Source organism: Crassostrea angulata, chromosome 8 (assembly GCF_025612915.1).
Source record: "Crassostrea angulata isolate pt1a10 chromosome 8, ASM2561291v2, whole genome shotgun sequence".
NCBI lineage: Eukaryota > Metazoa > Mollusca > Bivalvia > Ostreida > Ostreidae > Magallana > Magallana angulata.
The window spans coordinates 60,155,346-60,177,330 of NC_069118.1; the positions used below are offsets into that span (position 1 = coordinate 60,155,346).

A 21,985-nucleotide genomic window follows, 5' to 3' on the forward strand; every position below is an offset into this window, starting at 1 on the left:
ATTTCATTAATGTAAATATTTTTTACAGTTAAATGAATTTAATTTATTTTATTAATTCATTATTATACCAAATGTTTCATTCATCGAATAACGGAATGAATTTATAGCAATGGAATCTAGTTTTGGCAGCATAACGCGCGTTTTACAATTTGTATGCTCAAACTGGTGCCGTTATGAGACCACATCTTAAAAATCAAAGTACTGAAAGTACTGAAAAGCGCTAACCTAGCCTGGTTCTAAGAAAATTACTGTGTGCAAGCGTAGGCGGAAATGAGCCTTATTGAAATTTTGGTTTATGTTTAATGAATATCAATTTAAAGTATCGAAGGCCAGATTTCTTTAAATATATGTTCCTTTCTGTAGATGATGTGAATTAAAGCTGAACACGACTTGTATATGTACTGAAAAAAAAGATATGTTAAAATCACAAATTATACCTTTTGAACAGTAATTTATCACAGTTTTTGACATTTTCTTGCAAAGAATCGATTTTATTTTTCTATATTTTAGCTTCTGAATACGCACTATATTTTTTCATCACTGCGTAGCATCCCGTGCTGATGTACGTAAGCCCCGCAAACCAATTGTATCTACTCGGCCATTTCCGTCACCCAGATAACTGGTTCCCTATACCTCTTACCAGTTTAAATGATTATATTTCTGCTCATAGAGGGCAGTTATTCCTTGCACCGGAAATAGAAGTCTAACGACAATAAAGCGCTGAGCTATGCTTAGCGCTTTAAAAATAATGATTCAATGCTTAAATATATTGACAGTGTGGTATGCTCTGAAATCAAAGTCTGTAAAGCATTAGTCCTCTATAGACTGGCATCGTATATCTATAGACTGCCCGGGCAGATAAATGAGATTCAGAGCATATAAACATATAAGTATAAACTATTTTTATATGCGTAAAAAGTGTCCCGGCTATATTGAACTGCCTGGTTTCTTATATTTCTCGGGTGTGGATAAATGATAGGTTTTAAATCATGTTTTGTCATGTATTTGATAAAAAAATTCATCAATTATTTTCAGTGCGTACGAGTGTCTGTATGGTCCGCCAGTGATCACGTTAGACCTTGAGATACAGATAGAACCTGTAAATGAGTTTGTTCCCACTTTCTCTCCAGAAATAATAATCAAAGATGTCACAGAAAACACAGGTCCAGGTATGTTTAAGCTTTGTTTCTGTCCTCTCAGTATTGTCACGGCTATCTAACCCTAACATGCGTTAATCTTGTTTACTTTCACTTACTATGATAAGTTGATGAAAAACGACTGTCACAATAACAAACCGTGAGCCATCTTAAAAATCCATAAAACGAAATACAAATTCAAAGCAGAGCAACACAGACCTCCAAATATCAGGTGCCTAGGAAGAGTGAGCATCCTCTGCTGACCGGTCACACCCATCGTGTACTCTTTGTCATAATCAGGAAAAAAAATTGTGAAAGTCCGTAGACAATTCGACAATTTATTTATGAGACAATTAATATTAGACATCTTCATATTGTGACGCACTTCTTATCTAAATAGAATTTAAAAACAAACCTAGTTTCATTACCATCCCTAAATTGTTATCTCACAGTGTAGTGCAAAGATTTAGAGCGTTCACCACGAATGTGTAAATCCTAAGTTTTAATACCGCTTGGGCTTGTTTTTACTTTTAAAATTTTTTTATAAAATGTTGTAAAATTTAAAAATTCTTATCAGTGAAATGTATTTTGAGTTTTATGTACCTTTATCAACATTTATATCGAGAGGTGTCCAAAACCACCACAATCTAATTAGAATTAGACATTCTGATTCCGCTACCGCTTCTCAGACATTTTAATTAGATTGATACCTCCATCAAGTTAAAGTCAAATTTGCCATCCTATTGAACGTAGAGAGACAAGTTTAATATGTTGCCTTTGTTGCAGATACTCTCGTTGCCTCCTTGGTTTGTACGGATGCCGATGACGGCCCGAATCCAGGATGTGCAGATTTCAAGATTCAAAGCGGGGATGACTCGACACCAAAGTTTAAAATGTCCTCCAATTCCATACAGACAACTAGTACTCGTGTAGACTATGAACAGAGGTCCGTTTATACCTTAATCATCACTGCAGCTGAAAACCCGTTACTTGGATCTCCCAAAACAGGAACAGCTACAGTGTTACTGAGAATAACACCACTCAACGATAACAGGCCGGAGTTTCCTGCTTCTGGTTATTCCGCACAGGTTTGTTGTTAAAATTCTCGTTGAGTATATTTTGGGATAATTAAGTGAAACGGAATGACTTACATCTTTCATAAAGACAAACCCTGGACTTTTAATTTACTGTGTACAAAAAAGGTTTTTATTTTTTTAACACTTTCTGAAAAAGAATGCTTTGGTATCATTAAAAGGATTTTCCCTGGTTCAATTCTGGAACAAAGGGAATTGAATTCGAAAATTTTTGATCTTATTATTTATATGTTTCTTGCCAAGAAATATGAAAGCGTATATCATTGAAATATCTAGCATTAAAATAAATATTACTACACAATTATTACAACTTTTATAAAGTAAAATTAATGCATAATAGTATGAAAGTATAGATAACCACGAAAGCTATAACAAATACAAATAGTAGAACAATAAATTTATTTGTTTTATATCTCAGTGTACACTTTTGTACTGTAGTGTTTATCTTAAACATAACATACAGTTTAATTAATCTACTATTGTAAACTTACAGCTGATGGAGAACGTTCCCCCGGGGACCTCGGTAGTGACTGTGTCCGCTACAGATGACGACCTTGGTCCTCGTAGTCATGGTGATGTGACATATACAATAACAGGTAAATAGTAGCTGTGTCTCAAATAACACGAGTCTAATAACATATCATCTACTTGGACATACACTAGTGTTAGTTAGAGGGGAAATTTGACATCAATTCCTAAAACGATATCTTTTAAAGGAAATGTTTCAGTACTTGACTGAACGCCTTTACTATTGTTTAGGTGGAAATAGTGATACAAAGTTCTACATTGATCCGGATTCTGGACTTATATCAACCATTGCACCCCTCGATTTTGAAACGAGGAGCAGCTATCAATTAGATGTCCAAGCGACGGACGGTGGGGGTGATAATGACGTCACTTCCGTTTCTATTGACGTAGGAGATGTGAACGACAATCCTCCAGACTGCAGTAGCTCCCCGCGTGTTGTGGATATCGAGGAAACGAAGACGTTCGGGACCAACGTAAGACGATTGGGGAACAGAAATCAGTCATTCAACAACAAATCATCAATATGGCGAGCAATTATACAGAGATTATTATTTTTACAGCAACACATTTACTGTATATAGAACTAACATATAGAGAATTTTATTACTACAACAAATCTACAGTTTAGAGAACCAAAATATAAAGATTGTTCTTATAACAAAATATCTACAGTATAGTTAACCAACCTTACATCATTCTTACTACAACAAATCTACAATACATTGTATAATGAACCAAAATATAGAAATTGTTCTTATAACAAAACTTTAGACTATAGTTAACCAACATACAGAGATCATTCTTACTACAACAACAAATCTACAGTCTAGTTAACCAACATATAGAGATTTTTATTATTACAACAAATCTACAGTTTAGTGAACCAAAATATAGAGATTGTTCATGTAACAAAAAATCCACATTATAGTGACCCAATATATGGAGTTAATTTATACAACAACAAATTCCCAGTACATCGAACCATCATATAGAGATAGTTCCTACATCATTTAATCCCCAGTACAACAACCATATAGATAGAGATCGTTCATACAAACAAAAATTCACAGAACAGCGACCAGTTATATAGATATCGTTCATACAACAAAAATTCACAGAACAGCGTCCAGTTACATAGATATCGTTCATATAACATCTAATTAGTATAGTGAATCGTTAAGCAATATATAGAGAATAGTATAACAACAACAAAGACAGAACACTACAGCAAAGCATATAGAAATCAACTATATTTACATACAAAGAATCAATCTTTAAGGTTACAATGTGTATAGAAAATTAAACTACAAAATAACAATATAGGGTACCAATCTATAGAATGTCAATCTTATAACAAACATATCTAACAACTATAAGAACAACAGTAGGTATTGCAGTATATAAATCCTTAACTGTTTTAAATAATGTTATATGACATAAGTTGAAGTTAAATTAACTTTATAAATATGACGCGACTTTATTTATTAGCCAAACGTTGGTGTTGCTATTGTTTAGGTGCTGAATCTAGCCTGTTCTGACAATGATTTTGGATCAACTTTGACATACCAGTTAACTAACGATGGAGGAGGAACGTTCAGCATTAATTCAAGGGGAAATATCAATCTGAGAAAAGGTAAAATTAATGTTTCCTAGATATGTGATAAACAGTAAATAATTTCTTAATCATGAGTTTTACCACAGATACGTTATCATTATTGCAAATCTATCTCTTTTTGCAGTCAATCTTTTTTTATTATCAATCATACATTTTTTTTAAATGATAATACTTTCCTGACCAGAGATGAAATAATTGTATCGTTATATAAGCAAACAAGGTTTTTTTTCAGATTTGGACTATGACCTTGGATTAAGGTCATATCAATTGACTGCGGTAATATCTGACGGTGTCCATATCGTAACTCTAACCATTCAGATGAAGGTTACCCCTGTCAACGAATTCCCGCCACAGTTTGGGCCCAGTACGTCCATTTCTGTGCCAGAAAATAAAAACATTGGTTCTCTGGTATACACCGCCATGGCAACGGACAACGACGCCATTACTTCTGACCTTGAACCTTTGACCTACTCCATTTTAACAGGTTTTTGAGAGTGTTATGTTTTTTGTACCTATAAATCTTATGTTCTTATTTAATATTAGTTTCTTCAAAATTTGAATGATAAGAATACTGTGTTAGTGGATTCTTAAATTTTTTTCTCAAAATATCATGTGTGATAAGCATAAAGAAATAAAAAGTGAAGATAATCCAAAATATTGCTCACATTTAAAACAACATATAGAAATCTTCTGAAGAATACATTCTTATTTTAAAATACATATCAAGTATATAGTGAGCAAAATACTTTTCTTTTTTCAGTGAGTAACGATGGTACCACTAAGTTTTGGATTGACGAGTTTTCCGGTGACATCGTGTTGATAAATCCCTTGGATTTTGAAAGTTTCCAGAATTACATTGTAACATATGTAGCAGCTGACCATGGGAATTTAAAGGTTAAAACTTGAAAAAATTAGTTAATATCTTGAGCATAATTTTGAATTTTAAATTAATTATAGAAAAAGGTATTTATGTTATATTTTTGAAAATGAAATTCTTGATGTGATAAAAAATATTTATGTTGGACTTAGCTTTCAATCTACTATTTGTTTCAGGCCACGAGTAGTGTAACCATATCAGTGGAGAACATCAACGACAACGCCCCTGTCTGCTCCCCGGACGCTGTCCCCCTCCAGGTCACAGAGGATACAGGTAAACGGGGTCCGGAATAGGCCGGACCCGTTTGTCGAACTTAAGTTGTTTAAGAATTTAAGGCGAGTACGAATTAGGGGAAAAAGAAGAATCTGAAATAATTCTAATATTTCTTGGCTTTTAAATTAAATCTTTAAAGTAAAATCATCCCCTCGTGAAATTGCATAAGAGAGTAAAAAAAGATATTGAAGGACGATAATAATCCGATTAGGTTATATAATTAACAGTGGCACCCTGTCAACATTGGCCGTGTCAGTGTGTCTCAAAGTAATGTATTGTTCTTATCCAGAATGTAGATATAACAATGACTATTTACAACTGTATTTGTGTTAATTAGGACGGAGTATATCTATCAAAATACCTAGACTACTTGGTTATCAAATATGACAATTAAAATATCTAACTAACAGTATTAATTAGACTTTATATTTTTTAAAACAGCATCTCATTTTTGTCAGTTGTTTTAATAAAGACACATGAAGACAGTGTACAATTTGTGACAAGAATCTAACTTTGATTTATGATTCTGAGATCTGTTACAATTATACTAGTGTGAGGTTTAGACTTGTATTGTACTTAACTCTTAGTCACCACAACAACAATATATGCGTTGAACTGTGATGATGAAGATGGAGATCTTCTCCAGTATACCATCCAAGAACATCAACCAAACGATGCAACCCTGAACGTCACTTCCTCTGGGACGATCGTTGTCAACAGTGCGTACTTCTTGTTTACTTCATTCATTTTTGTATTAAGTGTATCTCGTTTATGTGATAGCTTACTAAGAATACATACAAACAATTTTGTTTTAATCAAGAGCCTCTAGATTTCGAAAACCAGCCGTTCTATAGAGTAAAAGTGGGTGTGTCAGATGGGCAGTGGTCTGACACGGTCACGGTAGCCATGTTTGTCACTGATGTCAACGAAGGAGCGCCTGAATTCAGTAGTTCGGGTAAGGACATAGTAAATATAAAAGGAACATTGAAATTATAAACATATATCATACAGTTATCATCAGATGCAGTAAACGTTATAGGCATATACAACGCCACTCTTTTGGAGACAGCTAAAACAGGGGAATTCGTTCTGCAAGTGTCCGCCACAGATGTTGACCAGAACTTAATATCATTTTCATTTGGCGTTAACTACAATAGCTTTATAGTGGACCCCTACAGTGGGGACATTTACTTGTCGGGGCCCTTGGACAGGGAGACTGTGCCGCTGTATACACTGCTTGTGTTGGCAACTGACGGATCCAGTACTTCTACCGCGACCGTGTACGTCAACGTGAAGGATGTCAACGAGGCCCCGGCATGTATACAGGACAAGTACACGTAAGTATGACGTAATTTAAAGTCGTAAAATAATGCATATCGCAAACTTTAGAAAGTGATAAGAATTGAATAACTGCATCTAAAACATTCGGTATGTTTGAAATGTTGCAAGTTGTTTTGGGGGTTTTTTTGTTCTTGTTGATTTTTTCCGTTATTTTATTTTTGCATTGCTGGAATTATGTATGTATCAATGTATGATTTTAATATTGGTATATGAGAATTAAGCAAGAGATAAATATTTAAAATGATTTATGTTGATGTACATATTCAATAATCAGTAACAGACACAAATGTTTTTAGGTTCACGACCATCGAGGGATCCCCTATCATGACATTGGTAGGACAGGTGTCTGCTTTAGACCCAGACAAAGAAGGCACTAACGGTGACGTTCAATACGCCATAGAGTCAGGCAATGTTCATTCTCACTTCTCCATCGATCCGGACGACGGACGGATAACCATCGCCTATCCCACTGATTACGAGGAGGGGACTTCGTTTGACCTTGTGGTATCTGTCACAGATCGGGCCACATACCCTTTATCAGATCGGTGTACGGCCGCCATTACTATAGTGGACGTGAATGATAATCCTCCAGTCTTTAATCCAAGGGCATTGTTCTCGTCGGTCACAGAATCCGCTCCAAAAGGGACATCTGTTACCCGTGTCTCTGCGAGAGACGCTGACTCGGACCTAGATGGCAATAATAGGTTCTCGTATAGTATGGACTCCATCACTCCATTTAAAGTTCATCCCACTACCGGAATAGTGACTGTAGACAAACCACTGGACCGTGAAACAGAGGATAGGTATGTAATCTTGCTTAGAACTAATGTTTGTTACTTTATGATTCATTTCAAAATATTCGTCGTAGCGCAATAAGGATTCATCGCAACAAAAAATGAAGAATTTGTGATTAACCTAATTCTGTTGCACGTTTATATATTTTATATATATTGTCGTAGTTTACAATTATTTTACACAAAAAGTTTTGCATTAATGAATATAGAATTTGTTTCGAAAATGACACATTGTTTATTTTATCATTCATAGATACTTTATAACCGTCCTGGCCATCGATGAAGGGAGTTCACCTCAAACAGGAATGTTAACCCTGGAAATCAGCATAGAAGATATCAATGACAACACTCCACAGATTATTGGTGACTATAATACACAGGTGTCAGAGGGATCTCCCGTACAGACTGTAGTGTTTCAGATGTCTTCTAACGACGGTGATTCGGGTGAGAATAAAAGGCCTTATTACTCAATTGTGTCCGGTAATTACGATTCTTCTTTTAAGATAGAGCCTTTCAGTGGATATGTCCAGGTCTCCGCCGCTTTGGACCGTGAGACCCGTTCTGTCTATTACTTGGTCATCAAAGTTTCTGACCTTGGATCTCCTCAGTTATACTCCACTGCTACAGCGACCATTACAATATCTGATGTCAACGACAACCCACCTACGTTTATACAGGGAGAGAGAGAATTTTTTGTTGATGAAAACGTGCCATTTTATACGAAAGTTGGTAGATTGGATGCTGTTGATAAAGACGAAGGAGTTAATGCGCAGCTGTTTTACAAAGTAGCAGAATTTATCTCAGGCCCACCCGGGAGTTTTCTCATAAATGAAACATCGGGAGAAATATTCACCAACATGGCGTTGGATCGTGAGAAAGAATCATTTTTTCGGTTAAAGATTTCTGTAACAGATGCCGGCACCCCTGAATTGTCAGCGGAAGAAATTGTAGAAATAACAGTTCAAGACACGAACGATAATTACCCAGAATTCCAAGCTGCTTCTTACACCAAAACGGTCGCCGAAAATATTCCTGTTGGATCAACAATTATAACTACTGCTGCTATCGATGTCGACCTGGGATTCTTCTCTGAGATATCATACGAACTTGATCTATCGACAGCTGACGGTCTCCTTGCTGATTTTTATATCACGATTCATCCATATTTTGGTGACATCATATTAAAGCGTCCACTTGACTTTGAAGCAGATGATGTTCTATTCATGACTGTAATAGCAAAAGATGGCGATTCTCCTCCAAAATCAACGACCACAAATGTCACAATCTACGTCACTGATGTCAATGATAATCCGCCCAAGTTTTCCCCTCTGTTTTATAATGCCGAGGCTCCACTCACAGAGGTGTGTGAGTTCATCATTACTACAGTAACAGCCACGGACAGGGATCAGACAAACAATGCCGAACTGTTTTACTTGTTGGATCCAGTCGATGAACAATCACCATTTCAAGTCAATTTTGAGTCAGGTATTGATAACACAATTAAAAAATTATACATTAACTGTGCTCAAATATTTATTATGACAGAAAGAACTTCATTTTCATCGTTTCATACCATACACTTTCGTTTACCAACTAGGCGAAATGAAAGCTAGAAATAATCTCAATGAATCTCAATACGTCATCAAAGTAATCTCCAAGGATAACGGTGAGCCACGTCTGACGTCACAGAGCGCGACAGTAAGAATTGACACATTCCAAACAGACCTCCACGTGATTTCATTCGTTCTATCTTTAACAAAGAACCAGTTTCTGGGCGTTGAGGCTGACTTCTTGTCTGAAGTGACATCAGCCATAAGGCTTACGTATCCATTGGCTTACGTCAGACGCTGGTGTTTGCATGAGGAAGATGGGTATAATTCAAATTCTCTTTAGAATTGATGTTATTTTGCTGTCAGTAAACTATTAAACACAATATGTCTTTTTGGTTCACTTTTACCATTTTTAATGATGGAGCTTCTATATTTTGTCCAAAGGTTATGTTAGTCTTTTGCATGTCTGTAGTGTGAAGATGGTTAACAAGAGTATATATGCATACTGATATTTGAAGTTTAACGATTATTTTTAGTAATAATATTTTATAATATTAGGTGCCAAAATACCTTATATTATGACATCATCAACTTGTTATAAGTTAAACCAATGATAAGTTGCATTGTTGCGTTTAAGGAGAAGATATAGCGTCTGAAATACGTTTCATTTTTAAATGTTCTCTATCCAGTAAAACTACGGTTCAATTGTACGCTGTCGAGGACGATTTGAGTGACTGGATTTATAATCTCCATTTGCCTAAACCCTTTCTAAAGACTGATGAGACCATACCACTGTTTGACCCGTACGGTAAGATTTCGAGGGGGGTGGCATTGTAACAACCAAAGATACTCTTTCTCTCTTTGGAAAAAACTTTAAAAATAAAATGTTTGTTTCATTTTTTGACAGTGTTAATTAATTTCATTTAAAGGGATAAACGCAGACATTTGGAGCAGATTTTCAGTGACGGATGTGACTGGATTTGTTCCACCAGAACCAGTGGATATCAACCCTGAGGTGGCCCCCGTCAGTGACACACAGACAGACAAAGTTGACCCCTTTGCCGTGGCCCTTCCAATTTTCTTCCTTCTCTTGCTTCTTTTAATCGCCATATTACTTCTCCTCGCGTGGAAGCGTAAATGGTGTAGAAAAGGGTATTCTAATGTCCATATTGGATTTGAAAATTATTTAATATTATCGTTTTACGTTGCAATTTCCTTTGATACGTCGATCAAAAGAAAGAAAATATTTTTTTTAATTATTTTTTTTTTCTTGGTTTATTTTGGATTTTTTTAATTTAAATAGTTTAAATGAATCTGGGACCAAAAATTAATTTATTTGAAATTTCCAGAAACAAATCAGAAAAGGTGGAACTCCCCGAGAAGTCTCCCTCTGCTCCTAGCAGTCCTCGCCTGTTATCTCCAAACAGTGTAAAGATAACTCCAGAACCAGGTGAGAACATGGTGGAGATAATTCCAGAGCTAGATAGGGGCATTGTGAAGATAACTCCAGAACGAGGTGAGAACAGGGTGGAGATAATTTCAAAGCTAGATAGGGGCATTGTGAAGATAACTCCAGACCCAGGTGGGCAGTGTGGAGATAATTCCAGAACTAGATAGGGGTATTGTGAAGATAACACCAGAACGAGGTGAAAACAGGGTGGAGATAATATCAGAACTAGATAGGGGCATTGTGAAGATTTCTCCAGACCCAGGTGGGCAGTGTGGAGATAATTCCAGAACCAGGTAAAAGCATTGTGGAGATAATTCCAGAACCAGGTAAGAATAGTGTATGCATGACTCCAAAACCAGGTGAGAACAGCGCGAAGATAACTTAAGATCAAGATAGGGGCATTGAGAAGAAAACTCCAGAACCAGTTGAGAACATTGGAAAGATAACTCCAGAACTTGGTAAGGACAGTGCAAAGATAACTCCACAACCACATATAAGAACAGTGTAAAGATATCTGAAAAAGAAGATAAGGACAGTGTGGAGATAGCTATAGAACCAGGTAAGAACATAGTAAAGCCAACTCCAACATAGTAAAGCCAATTCCAACATAGTAAAGCCAACCCCAGAACCAGGTAGGAACAGTGTGGTGATAACTCTAAAACCAGATATCCCACTAGCAGATAAGGACAGTGTGGGGATTACTATAAAACAAGATGAGAAAAGTTTAAATGTCACGCAACAAACAGGTTGATTACTATTCTATGGAAACGTGCTACAGTTCTTTTATCCCTAAATTAATGCAGAATATAAATTTATTACTTATAAAACACCAGTATTTGAATCCACGAAATCTGAAAATGCTAGAAAAAATCTCAATTGTTCCATTAATAATGTAATAAATTTCAGTTTATTTTTATCTTTTGAATAAAAACAAGAAATTTAATGATGATCTGCTAAACATAAGTTATCAGCAGTGTTGCCTTTTACCTTGCATTAGAGCCACAAACTGAAAGTCCATCTCCTGAGTTCAATCAACGGCCCACCACAAACAATCCATTCAACAAACGGGGAGTCGATCCAGGTCTGCTCTCTCTCTCTCTCTCTCTCTCTCTCTCTCTCGCTCTCTCTCTCTCTCTCTCTCTCTCTCTCCTATCATTTATCCTTTTATCTCAATCATCTTATAGTATGTTTTTCAGTTCATCTTTTACTATGTGTGATTATTTCAGTATGTTCTATCTCTCTCTCTCTCGCTCTCTCTCTCTCTCTCTCTCTCTCTCTCTCTCTCTCTCAGACGTGCCTCTCTCCCTTATAGTTACAGGCTGGGTCTATGTTGAGAATTCAATGACCAGAGAGAGACTTTGGATTAGATCTCCCAGTCAGGATCCTCTGTATACACAGATGGCGGCCCCGTTTGGATCGTGAAATTTCATTAACTTTGGCTTGTTGCATTTTGTAAATGTTGTGTACATTGTTGAAGTTAAAAGAATAAAATATTGAAGCGTTGAATCAGTTTTATTTCTGTACCTTTAATGAAAGTTTAACTTTTAATTGAAATGTTACTTTTTATTCTTCAAGAAACTGTAGTGTTCTAAAATCAATACAGCAATGATGTATCGCATCAACAATGTTTAGTTTGTTACACATTACTTTGTGTGCATTCAACAATCAATTAAATGTTTGTTAAATCTTGAGGAAAACTTGGCAATATAGGAGGAATATGTATGTATATGATGTCAATAGAGACATCAAATTCATGTACAACTCCTCGTTTTCTAGTTTTGCTTACTTATTTTGTCAAAATAGCCATGATAGCAATGGTACTTATGCAATACACAAATACGTAAATCCAGAACATCACGAAATCTATGGCGTACGAGGCGTCGTTCCAAGAGATCTAATCTTTGTTCGCGTCCATGTTTTTATCAGTCAACCCTTCTATAGGAATCACTTTGTCCGTATTTGGCTCCTCTTCCCGTGCTTTGAAATACTTGCACATTGACAGTTTGACAAGTATTTTAGTGGCTTATAAACTTCTTGATCTTCTGGTTTATGGCGCAGTCTCAATTGTATTGCGGAGATGACAAGCGCCACGCCTCCCAAAATTATCTGAATCTGTAGCTATGTTGATACATGTAGGTATGGAGTATTGTCTGAATTGGTGGGTAGGGCGGAGCTAATAATTGTTAAGAACACAATGAACCCTAGAGCCACGGTGATGCTGTACGACATCTTCTCTCCGGCATCAGCAGGTATAACAAAGACCAAGAGGTTCAGAATTCCCAAAAACAGGATCGGCATGACGAGGTTCCCCACGTAGAAATAGGGGTTCTTTTTCAGATTGAGAGTGTACGTGACGATGAAAAAATGACACTAACAAACTGTCAACCATCTCAAAAATCCTCCTAACTTCAGTTATATCGATATTCTGTGAGGTGGAGATTTGCCAGACTCTATTAGTTTTGTAGCGTTACCTGAATTTCAAAGTGCGACCACAAGGTGTACTCAATCTCACACGTCTGAGTATCGAATGGGATATATGTGACGTCAATGGAGCACTGGATCTAAACCACTTGATAGGGTTTCCACGACACTGTTCCGTCAACAGACAGCAGCAGGACGTTATAGAAAGAATCGCCTAGCTCTTTAAAGGGGCATGGTCACGATTTTGGTCAAATTATATTTTTCTGTTTTTATTATTTTTACTGAAGCATTGTAAACATTAAAATCGGAGAAATAATTTTTGACCAAAATCGTGACCATGTCCTTTCAACTCAGTAAAGCCACCAAAGGAATGCAAGCGTCAAGTAAAATACTGTTTCCTCGTTTGTTTGTCGTGTCCAATTAAATATCGTTTCAGACAAAATAATATGTTTGAAGTTAAGTTAATTATACTTAATATTAGATTTGAACATAAGAATATATATCACATAGGTCAATTACATTTAAACACTTAAAGAATCTAAATGTTCTTGCTTTTTTGATTACGGGTTTGCAAATGTATACAAAACACTATACTATAAATAACTATCTAGTATCATGTATCATCTACGTTTTATTATATTTTTAATTAAGATATTTGTTGCATCTGAACTTTGAAGCTGAACGTTATTAATTTTACAACGATTGATAAATAAGTTCTTACTTTTCATATTAATATCGCTCGTTGGCACTGATGTTAGAGATATGGGAGGAAGCTGTATGTAAACAGATAGCCATGCTATGACCTTGAATTGCTAGTATTACATAATGGTCACTATGATATTTATGTGTACCTAGATGCTGCGTACTGAATGGTGTTAATGATAATTGACAGAATGAACTCTGTGACTCTTGTAGCAATGCGTAGTATTCCTAAATGATGTTATGAAACCAGGTGCATAATACGGGCATAATAATATCCAAATTGAGAGTTTAACAACATGTGACATATTTGGCGATTCTGTGTCTGCAACGATAGCTCTAGTACTCTATATTGAGTCATGTATTGTGTATTCTATATATTAACCTCTGTAACGTTTCATGCCATGTATGAATGAACGTATTATGAGTAAGTGATGCCTCATACTAGGTGGGGGACTCCGAGACCCAGGACTCGGAGACTCAAATCCTGCATCCAGACTCTTTGATTGGCAGTTTTGACGGTTTTGTTACTTTATTTAGAAATAAAATATTAATCTTAATTTTGAACACTAAATGTTCACTCATGATCGTCGTAAAAGGGCCGAACTAGTCAGAACTGTCCATCATAAGTAAAATGTTATATATACCCATGTAAAATGATGTTGAAGAGATTTAGATAGATTCCGCTTATAGATAGATTATGAGACTCCTGATATGGGCTGCTATTAGCTGATGTAATTGTAACTATACGATCACGATTAATAAAACCGCTTGAGAAAGAAATACTGGACTTGTCATCACTAAGTTTGAGCTGACTCTCAATTGGATCCGTAAGACAGAAGGCTTACATGAACTTCCTTGGTGCCGTGACCAGGATTGAGCGAAGTTCAATACAGAGTAAGGTAAGAACCATTTCTATATGTCTCTTATAGCTATCTCGAAGTAAACAACTTTGTCTTAGCAACCAATATGGCGACAGGTGATGGGTTTGATAAAAAAGAATTTAAAAATCAAATGGAGCAATTAGAAAAACAATTCGCGGGGTGGGGTCAGAGCAATGAAAATAAAGAGCAAGAAACAGGTCAAAAGTCCTCAGAAAAAGAGCAGATTAAACAAAATACTTTTGAAACATATCATGATGCTAGGCCGTATGAAACTCGTGAACCTCGACACCGAGTCGCAGATCAGGATGATGAAAAAGATTTTTTTATTGCTCAAGTTAAAGCTATCACAGCCGCACTCTCAGTGCCCCTATCTTCTGTGATAACTCCTTTTGAGGGAGATGCTCAAAAATTTAAACAGTGGATAAAGGAAGTTGAAAAGTACAGTGTTATGTCTGGGAAACAAGGTCATGAGATCCCCATGCTTGCATACATAACGAGTACGGGTTCAGTGGGGGATTATATTAAAAGGTATTTAGATGAAACAGATGCGTCTGATGAAATCCCATCTTGGAACGATCTTAAGGAATCCCTTAAAAATAGATTTGCAGAAATAACAGACCCCCAACACGCGTTAGCAGTAATGCGTAAGACTCGACAAAATTCAAATGAAAGTGTTCAGTTGTTCGCCGAGAGACTACTGCAAATCGCGGAAGACGCCTACAGTAATGACAGACTAAAAGATCCTTTGACACAACAACAGTTAGTAGATATCTTTTGTGACGGGTTGACATTCGACTACCTCAGAATGAAAATTTTGCGAGAAAACCCTAAAGATTTAGAATCCGCAATTCAAATAGCAATGCGAGAACAAAATCTGAGACAGAGGCTAGCGATAAGAGGGTCAAATATGATAGAAATTGTACAGAGTAATGACAACAGACGAACTCTTTCAAATTTTGATACTACTCTTCCCTTATTAAAGGATAGAGCAAATAATCTTACCTCAGTAGAAACAAGGCATGTAGAACCAATGGAAATTGACCATGCGCGTAATAGTAGGTGTTTTAAATGCAAACAGGCGGGTCATAGGGCTCGATTTTGTACTCTAAACAAACTCCAAGTTAGGTCTCAGCCTCAAATGAATAAACGACTCAGTCAAAACAAACCCGTCCATGATATAGAGCAGAAACCCCGTTCGCCTGTGGAATGTTGGAATTGTGGTAAAGTAGGTCATGTGCGTGCAGATTGTTGGGGCTCGCATATGTATCAAAGAGCGCAGCAAAATCGGGGCAGACCATCAAATCGTCAAGGCCGAACATATAAATCTAGCGACCAAGTAAATAGGGGATCATCTCAAAATTTCAAATCGCGTTCTTATTTTGACAAACAAAAACAGGAAAACTAAGACGTTCTTCCTTCGTTGAAGCCCGAAGAAAGAACTTTAAACAAAGACCTACATATGAAATTAATTTTACTAACAACCCCAGTAGCTGTTTATTAAAAGTAGGAAAAAATAAATTTAGAGCTTTGGTAGATACAGGTGCAGCCGTATCTCTAATTAGTAAGAAAATGTATGATAATCTATTTCCCCGCCCCAAGTTGTTTAATAATGACATCCCCTCTCTACAAGCAGCAAATGGCAATTCTTTAATTGCGATAGGGTATGTAAATATTTCCTTTAAGATTTCAGGGTTAAATTTAGACCACAAACTTTATGTGACAAAGGGACTCAACCGAAACATGATTCTCGGTCGTGATTGGCTCAAGAAAAACAATGTTCGTTTATACTTTGATCTTGGACTCATGCGTATTGATGGCAAAGTATACGCGGAACTTAAAGAAGATTTACACATCTCAATTATTGTAAGAACTCCTAAGAAACTTATTATGAGACCAAACACGGTGACTGTATTCTATGGAAAAATAAATAACAATTTTCCTCTGAAAAAAAATGACTTGGTTGAAGTGAACAGCATAGACAATAACTGCATTATGGAAGACCCAGGACTATATTTAAAAGACGCCGTTTGTATAGTTCGGAAGGATAAGAAAGTTCCAATGATCTTCGTTAACCAAACTAACAAAAATTATAAAATTCCAAGAGGCTACATAGTAGGACGAATTACCGCATTAAAACAGAAGGAAATCTCAGAAATACAGACTACTCAAGACACAAAAGAAGAAATTGATGTACCTAAAAGATTTGAACACTCAATCAAAAGACTTGTGAGCAAAAACAATGATTTATTTGCAAAGAAAGACAGTGACCTTGGAGTGACTGAGACTGTGTTAAAATGAAGATAGAAACTGGAGATCACCACCCAATAAAGAACAGACCTTACCGTGTACCCTTGAATAAAAGACAGATAATTGACAAGGCCATACTAGAAATGATGGACGCAAAGATTATTGAGAGATCACAATCGCCTTGGTCATTTCCCTTAGTAGTGGTGAAGAAAAAGGACGGATCAGACCGGATGTGCGTTGACTTTAGAAGCTTGAATAAGATAGTGAAACCCGTATCATTCCCGCTACCGTTGATTGATGACATCCTATGTTTACTAGGTAAGGCAAAATATTTCACTGCACTAGACTTAAAGAGTGGATATTGGCAAGTGAAATTAGAAGATTCAAGTAAAGAAAAAACGGCCTTTGCATGTCACAAAGGACTATTCCAATTCAACCGGATGCCATTTGGGTTGAGTAATGCACCGGCAGTCTTTCAAGAGCTGATGAACATAGTTCTTCAAGGACAAGAGGAGTTTGCCATCGCATACCTGGATGACATTCTTATATTCTCAGAGACACCGGAAGATCATCTTAGTCATATTCAAGACGTTTTCAACCGCCTAAGGAAGCATGGACTTAAAATGAAGCTAAAGAAATGTAGTTTCTTCAAGGAACAGACAGAATATCTTGGTTTCATCATTGATGAACATGGCGTTACACCTGATCCAAAGAAAGTCGAAGCTATAAGAAAGTTACCAGCGCCCACTACAGTCCGAGAAGTTCCTGGCTTTATAGGTATGTGTAGTTATTACAGGAGATTTATACCGAACTTCTCTAAGATTGCAGAACCATTGATTGACTTAACCAGAAAATATGCAAGGTTCAAATGGACACCATGTTGCCAAAAAGCGTTTGACTTTATTAAAGAAAGTTTAACGGTAGTGTCTTTACTAGCATATCCAGATACTAATAAGCCTTACATCCTGTACACCGATGCCAGCGACAATTGTATTGGAGCGTGCCTTACTCAAAAGACAGATGAGGGAGAAGATAAGCCAATATATTACTTATCCCACAAGCTGAGTAAAACTCAAGAAAAGTGGTCAACCATAGAAAAGGAGGCATTTGCAATCCATTACGCCCTTCAGAAGTTAGACCATTATTTACACGGTGCTCAGTTTACTATAAGAACAGATCATAAGCCGCTCAAGTATATCTTAGAATCTCCAATGCAAAATAAGAAAATTCAACTATGGGCATTAAGTATTGCAGGATATAACTGTAAGGTAGAGTACATAGAAGGAAGATTTAACTGCTGTGCAGATCTCTTATCCCGATTACCGACAGTCAACCTCGAGTGTGAAGAGGAAGAACAATCAGAGCATGATGAACCAGATGTTAAGGACAATTTCTTTGAAGTGAACGTACTTAACTCCAATGCCTTTTCGACTAAGAGATTGGCCAGATGTGAAGTTAAGCAACACGACGAATTGGTCAAACCCTTTATTGATCTACCAGAGGACATCAACATCAAAGAAAGTCAACAACACGACGAGCAGATCAAGAAACTGAAGAATCGGTTAGGTAAAGGAACAGCAACAGCAACCGAAGAAAAAAAGTTTTTGGAAATTGATGGTTTAATGTACTATCTTTCAGATGGAGACTCAGAAGGCCCAAAACTTCGCCTGTATGTACCACGTGAGTTAGAACTTTTAGTAGTGCAGAAGTATCATGACGGACTTGGACATATGGGAGTGGACAAAACATATGACGTAATCAGACAAAAGTACTACATACCAAATTTGTACAAAAGGTTATACTCTTATATAGAAGGCTGTGTAGTATGCCAAACGAGGAGCAATAAGAAAAATCAACCTCCACTTCAAGAGACAGATATACCACCTTTTCCAATGGCTAAAGTAGGACTTGATCTATCAGGACCATATCCAACATCCTTGTCGGGAAACAAGTACATAGTTTCTTTTATAGACATTTACTCTGGTTGGCCAGAAGCTTTTCCCGTCCCTGATAAGTCAGCTGACAACATAGTACATCTTATCTTAGAAGAAATATATCCAAGATATGGCTGTCCTCTTCAAATCCTCACAGACAACGGAACAAAAAATGTGAATAAGAAAGTGGAAGAAACTTTAAAAGAATTGAATATCAACCATATCAAAACATCTTATTACAGCCCTCAAGGTAATGGTAAAGTAGAACGATTTCATAGAACTCTACATGACGTGATGGCTAAGAAAACAACAGACACCGCTCAAACATGGGATATTCATCTTAATCAGACGTTGGCAGCCATTCGTTTCCATCCTAACGATTCGTCAAAGTTTTCTCCATATTACCTTATGTACAACAGAGATGTCGTATTACCTCTGGATACGTTAATGAAACCTCGAAGGAGATATGCGGGAGAAGATCAACACAAGATCGCCCTACAAGAACAACATAAAGCTTTCCTGCTAGTACATCGTAATATGAAGGAAGCCAAGAAGAAACAGAAAGCTCAGGCCGATAAGGAAAGCAAAGACGAAAATTTTCAGGTAGGTGACTCTGTCTACCTTAAGAACAACAGGAGACAAAATAAGTTAGATAAAAAGTGGCTACCATATTATCGAATCATAGAGCAGAAAGGACCAGTTAGTTTCGTGGTGAGAGATCATTTGACTGGATTAACCACCAAATGCCATGCACGACAATTAAGACTGGCAGATATTTCGCACTGGCCCCTTTCCCAAACTACTGAAGATGGTGGAAGAACTCTAAGAAAAACTAACTATGTGGTGCCACCGGAAGATGAATCGTCGTCAGAAAATGAAGACATGCAACCAGAACCATTGGAAAGAGCTATACAGTCCAAACAATGGGAAAGAGAAGGATCTTCAGACGAAGAGGATATTCCCCTAGCAGAACTTCAAAGACGTATAAGAGCTAAGACGATCATGGATGATCAGCAGTATAAACACGAGAATGATCAGACCGTAGATTCAGAATCGGATGAGACCCATGAGTCAAATCAATGTGGTGAAAATAGTGGTCAAGACTATGAAATACCCTTAGATAACCCAACTGTACCCTTAGAAGAAAATATGGAAATAGATGAAATAGCCCCTAAAGTAGGTCTGGGCCTCAAACCAATCCCTAAACCGCGTAAACTAATCCTTAAGCCCCGTAGGGAAAATAGCAAACAAAAGTTTGCTGTAGATTGCTTAGCTATTTTGAAGCAATTAACCAAAGTACTGGAATAAATAAGTTGCTTTAATGTAGATGTAAATAATCTTGAATAAGCTAAGCTTTGTATATATTGCACGCTTTTAAAAAGGTAAGACAGGATGACCCCCTGTGACATAAAACATGTATTGAGATTCGCCGACTAGCAAACGCGGAATCAGCACCTCGGTTAATTGTATGAATATGCGGAGTTAACAGAGATTTTACATATACTCGAAATTCGTGAAATAGCAACTAAGTAATAAACTATTTTTTGTAAGTGATTTAAGATAATTCGTAAAAACAATCAAATTTTGCGATCAACATCTTGAGAATGGGACAAAGTTGATCAGGTTTTTAGCTCACCTGAGCTGAAAGCTCAAGTGAGCTTTTCTGATCACCTTTTGTCCGTCGTCCGTCTGTCCGTCTGTCTGTCCGTCCGTCCGTCTGTAAACTTTTTACATTTTGAACTTCTCTAAAACCGCTTATCCAATTTCAACCAAATTTGGCACAAAGCATCCTTATGGAAGGGCGAATTTAAATTGCAGAAATAAAAGTCCGATCTGTTTTCAAAGCGGAGAAAACCTTGAAACTGTAGAAAAAGGGGGGTGCATTTTTAAAAATCTTCTTCTCACGAACTACGGACTCCAATTCAACGTAGTTGAGCATAAATTATCCTTATGGGAAGGAAAATATAAATTGCAAAAATTAAGTGCTAATTCTGTTTCAAATCTGAGTTATTACGAAAATAATAATAAAGGAAAGGCGTGTTTCAGCTTCGAGTTCGGCAACCCGTAAAATGGGTAGGCAAGACTTGGCCTGGGCAAAACAAAAGATTGGCAGTTATTAATCTGCCAATCTCATTAAAATTTCAGGATATTTAATAAACCAGTATATTTGTATTCGCTGTAAATATTGCTGCAAAATAGTGCGTATTTGGAATTGATGATTGCCGATCTGCCCGGCTTTTATTTTGCCACGGCCCGGGTTTGCATACCCATTTTACCAAGACTCGTACTCATACTTCTAAAACGAGGTTCTTTGTTTAAAGCAGCCATGACATTATACGAAAAAGGGTCGATCTGACTATGATAAATTTGCTTGTTATGCAACAGTTCGCGTATGAAGGGAAATTTTTGAAACATGCAAAATATATAGGTGCCGATTTTGTGAAGTAAATTGAGGCTAAATATTTCAATGCGTTGACAGTTAACACATGACGTTGGTGTTAGCTTGTTCTGATTTTCGTTTCGTTTTCATTATTTATGCTTTGTAACCTGGGAACTATCGTCTGTATTTCGTGATTTTTACGTATCAAATCAAACAGAGACTTCGGTAAATCAAACAGTTAACTGTTTACCTGCGCAAATTAAGCAAAATCTGATGTATCAAAAGAGTACTGAAATACAATTCATTCTATCGGTAATTCGGCATTATCTTTTGCGTAATGGTAGATTAATGCAATAGGTTTTGTTGAGATGTTCGGCATTTTCTCTAGTTTATTCAGTTTAAATAGAGTTTGATATCGCTAATGGAAATATGTAGGTATATACATGTATATATATGATTCATTTCGAAAAAAAAATTTGTGTTCTTTATTTGTTATAGTGCATGTTTCTTGTGTTTAATTGTTTACGAATTCTATTTACTAACCATATTTGAGTGTTAAGCTTCGAATTATAAGCAAGATACAGAGATTTGCTCACAATTCTATGTTTGTACACAGATCTTAAAAACAAAAGATTAAAAAAGTCAAACAATTGTCAATATTTATTAAGAAAATTTTCAAAGTCTGTTCTTCCAGAAACCAACTTTAACAACTTATTGTATTGTAAACTTAACCTTCTTTCGTCATTATTACTCCTACTGTAC

At 36.5% G+C, this 21,985-nt stretch overlaps 1 protein-coding gene and 1 pseudogene across 1 annotated transcript; one reads left to right on the plus strand and one right to left on the minus strand.

Annotated features, from left to right (window-relative positions):
* Positions 1-1,037: 1,037 nt before the first annotated feature.
* On the plus strand, positions 1,038-12,339 carry LOC128157961 (protocadherin Fat 4-like). Its single transcript, XM_052820635.1, has 19 exons — positions 1,038-1,169; positions 1,923-2,224; positions 2,724-2,826; positions 2,990-3,231; positions 4,274-4,391; positions 4,606-4,857; positions 5,134-5,267; positions 5,427-5,523; positions 6,111-6,242; positions 6,344-6,478; positions 6,563-6,860; positions 7,161-7,667; positions 7,912-9,143; positions 9,256-9,529; positions 9,898-10,016; positions 10,138-10,360; positions 10,558-10,658; positions 11,656-11,739; positions 11,971-12,339. The coding sequence occupies exons 2-19, from the start codon at positions 2,030-2,032 to the stop codon at positions 12,078-12,080; spliced, it is 4,356 nt and encodes a 1,451-aa protein (XP_052676595.1). The 5' UTR covers positions 1,038-1,169; positions 1,923-2,029; the 3' UTR covers positions 12,081-12,339.
* Positions 12,340-12,444: 105 nt separating this feature from the next.
* On the minus strand, positions 12,445-13,303 carry LOC128161156 (neuronal acetylcholine receptor subunit alpha-7-like; annotated as a pseudogene).
* Positions 13,304-21,985: the final 8,682 nt, after the last annotated feature.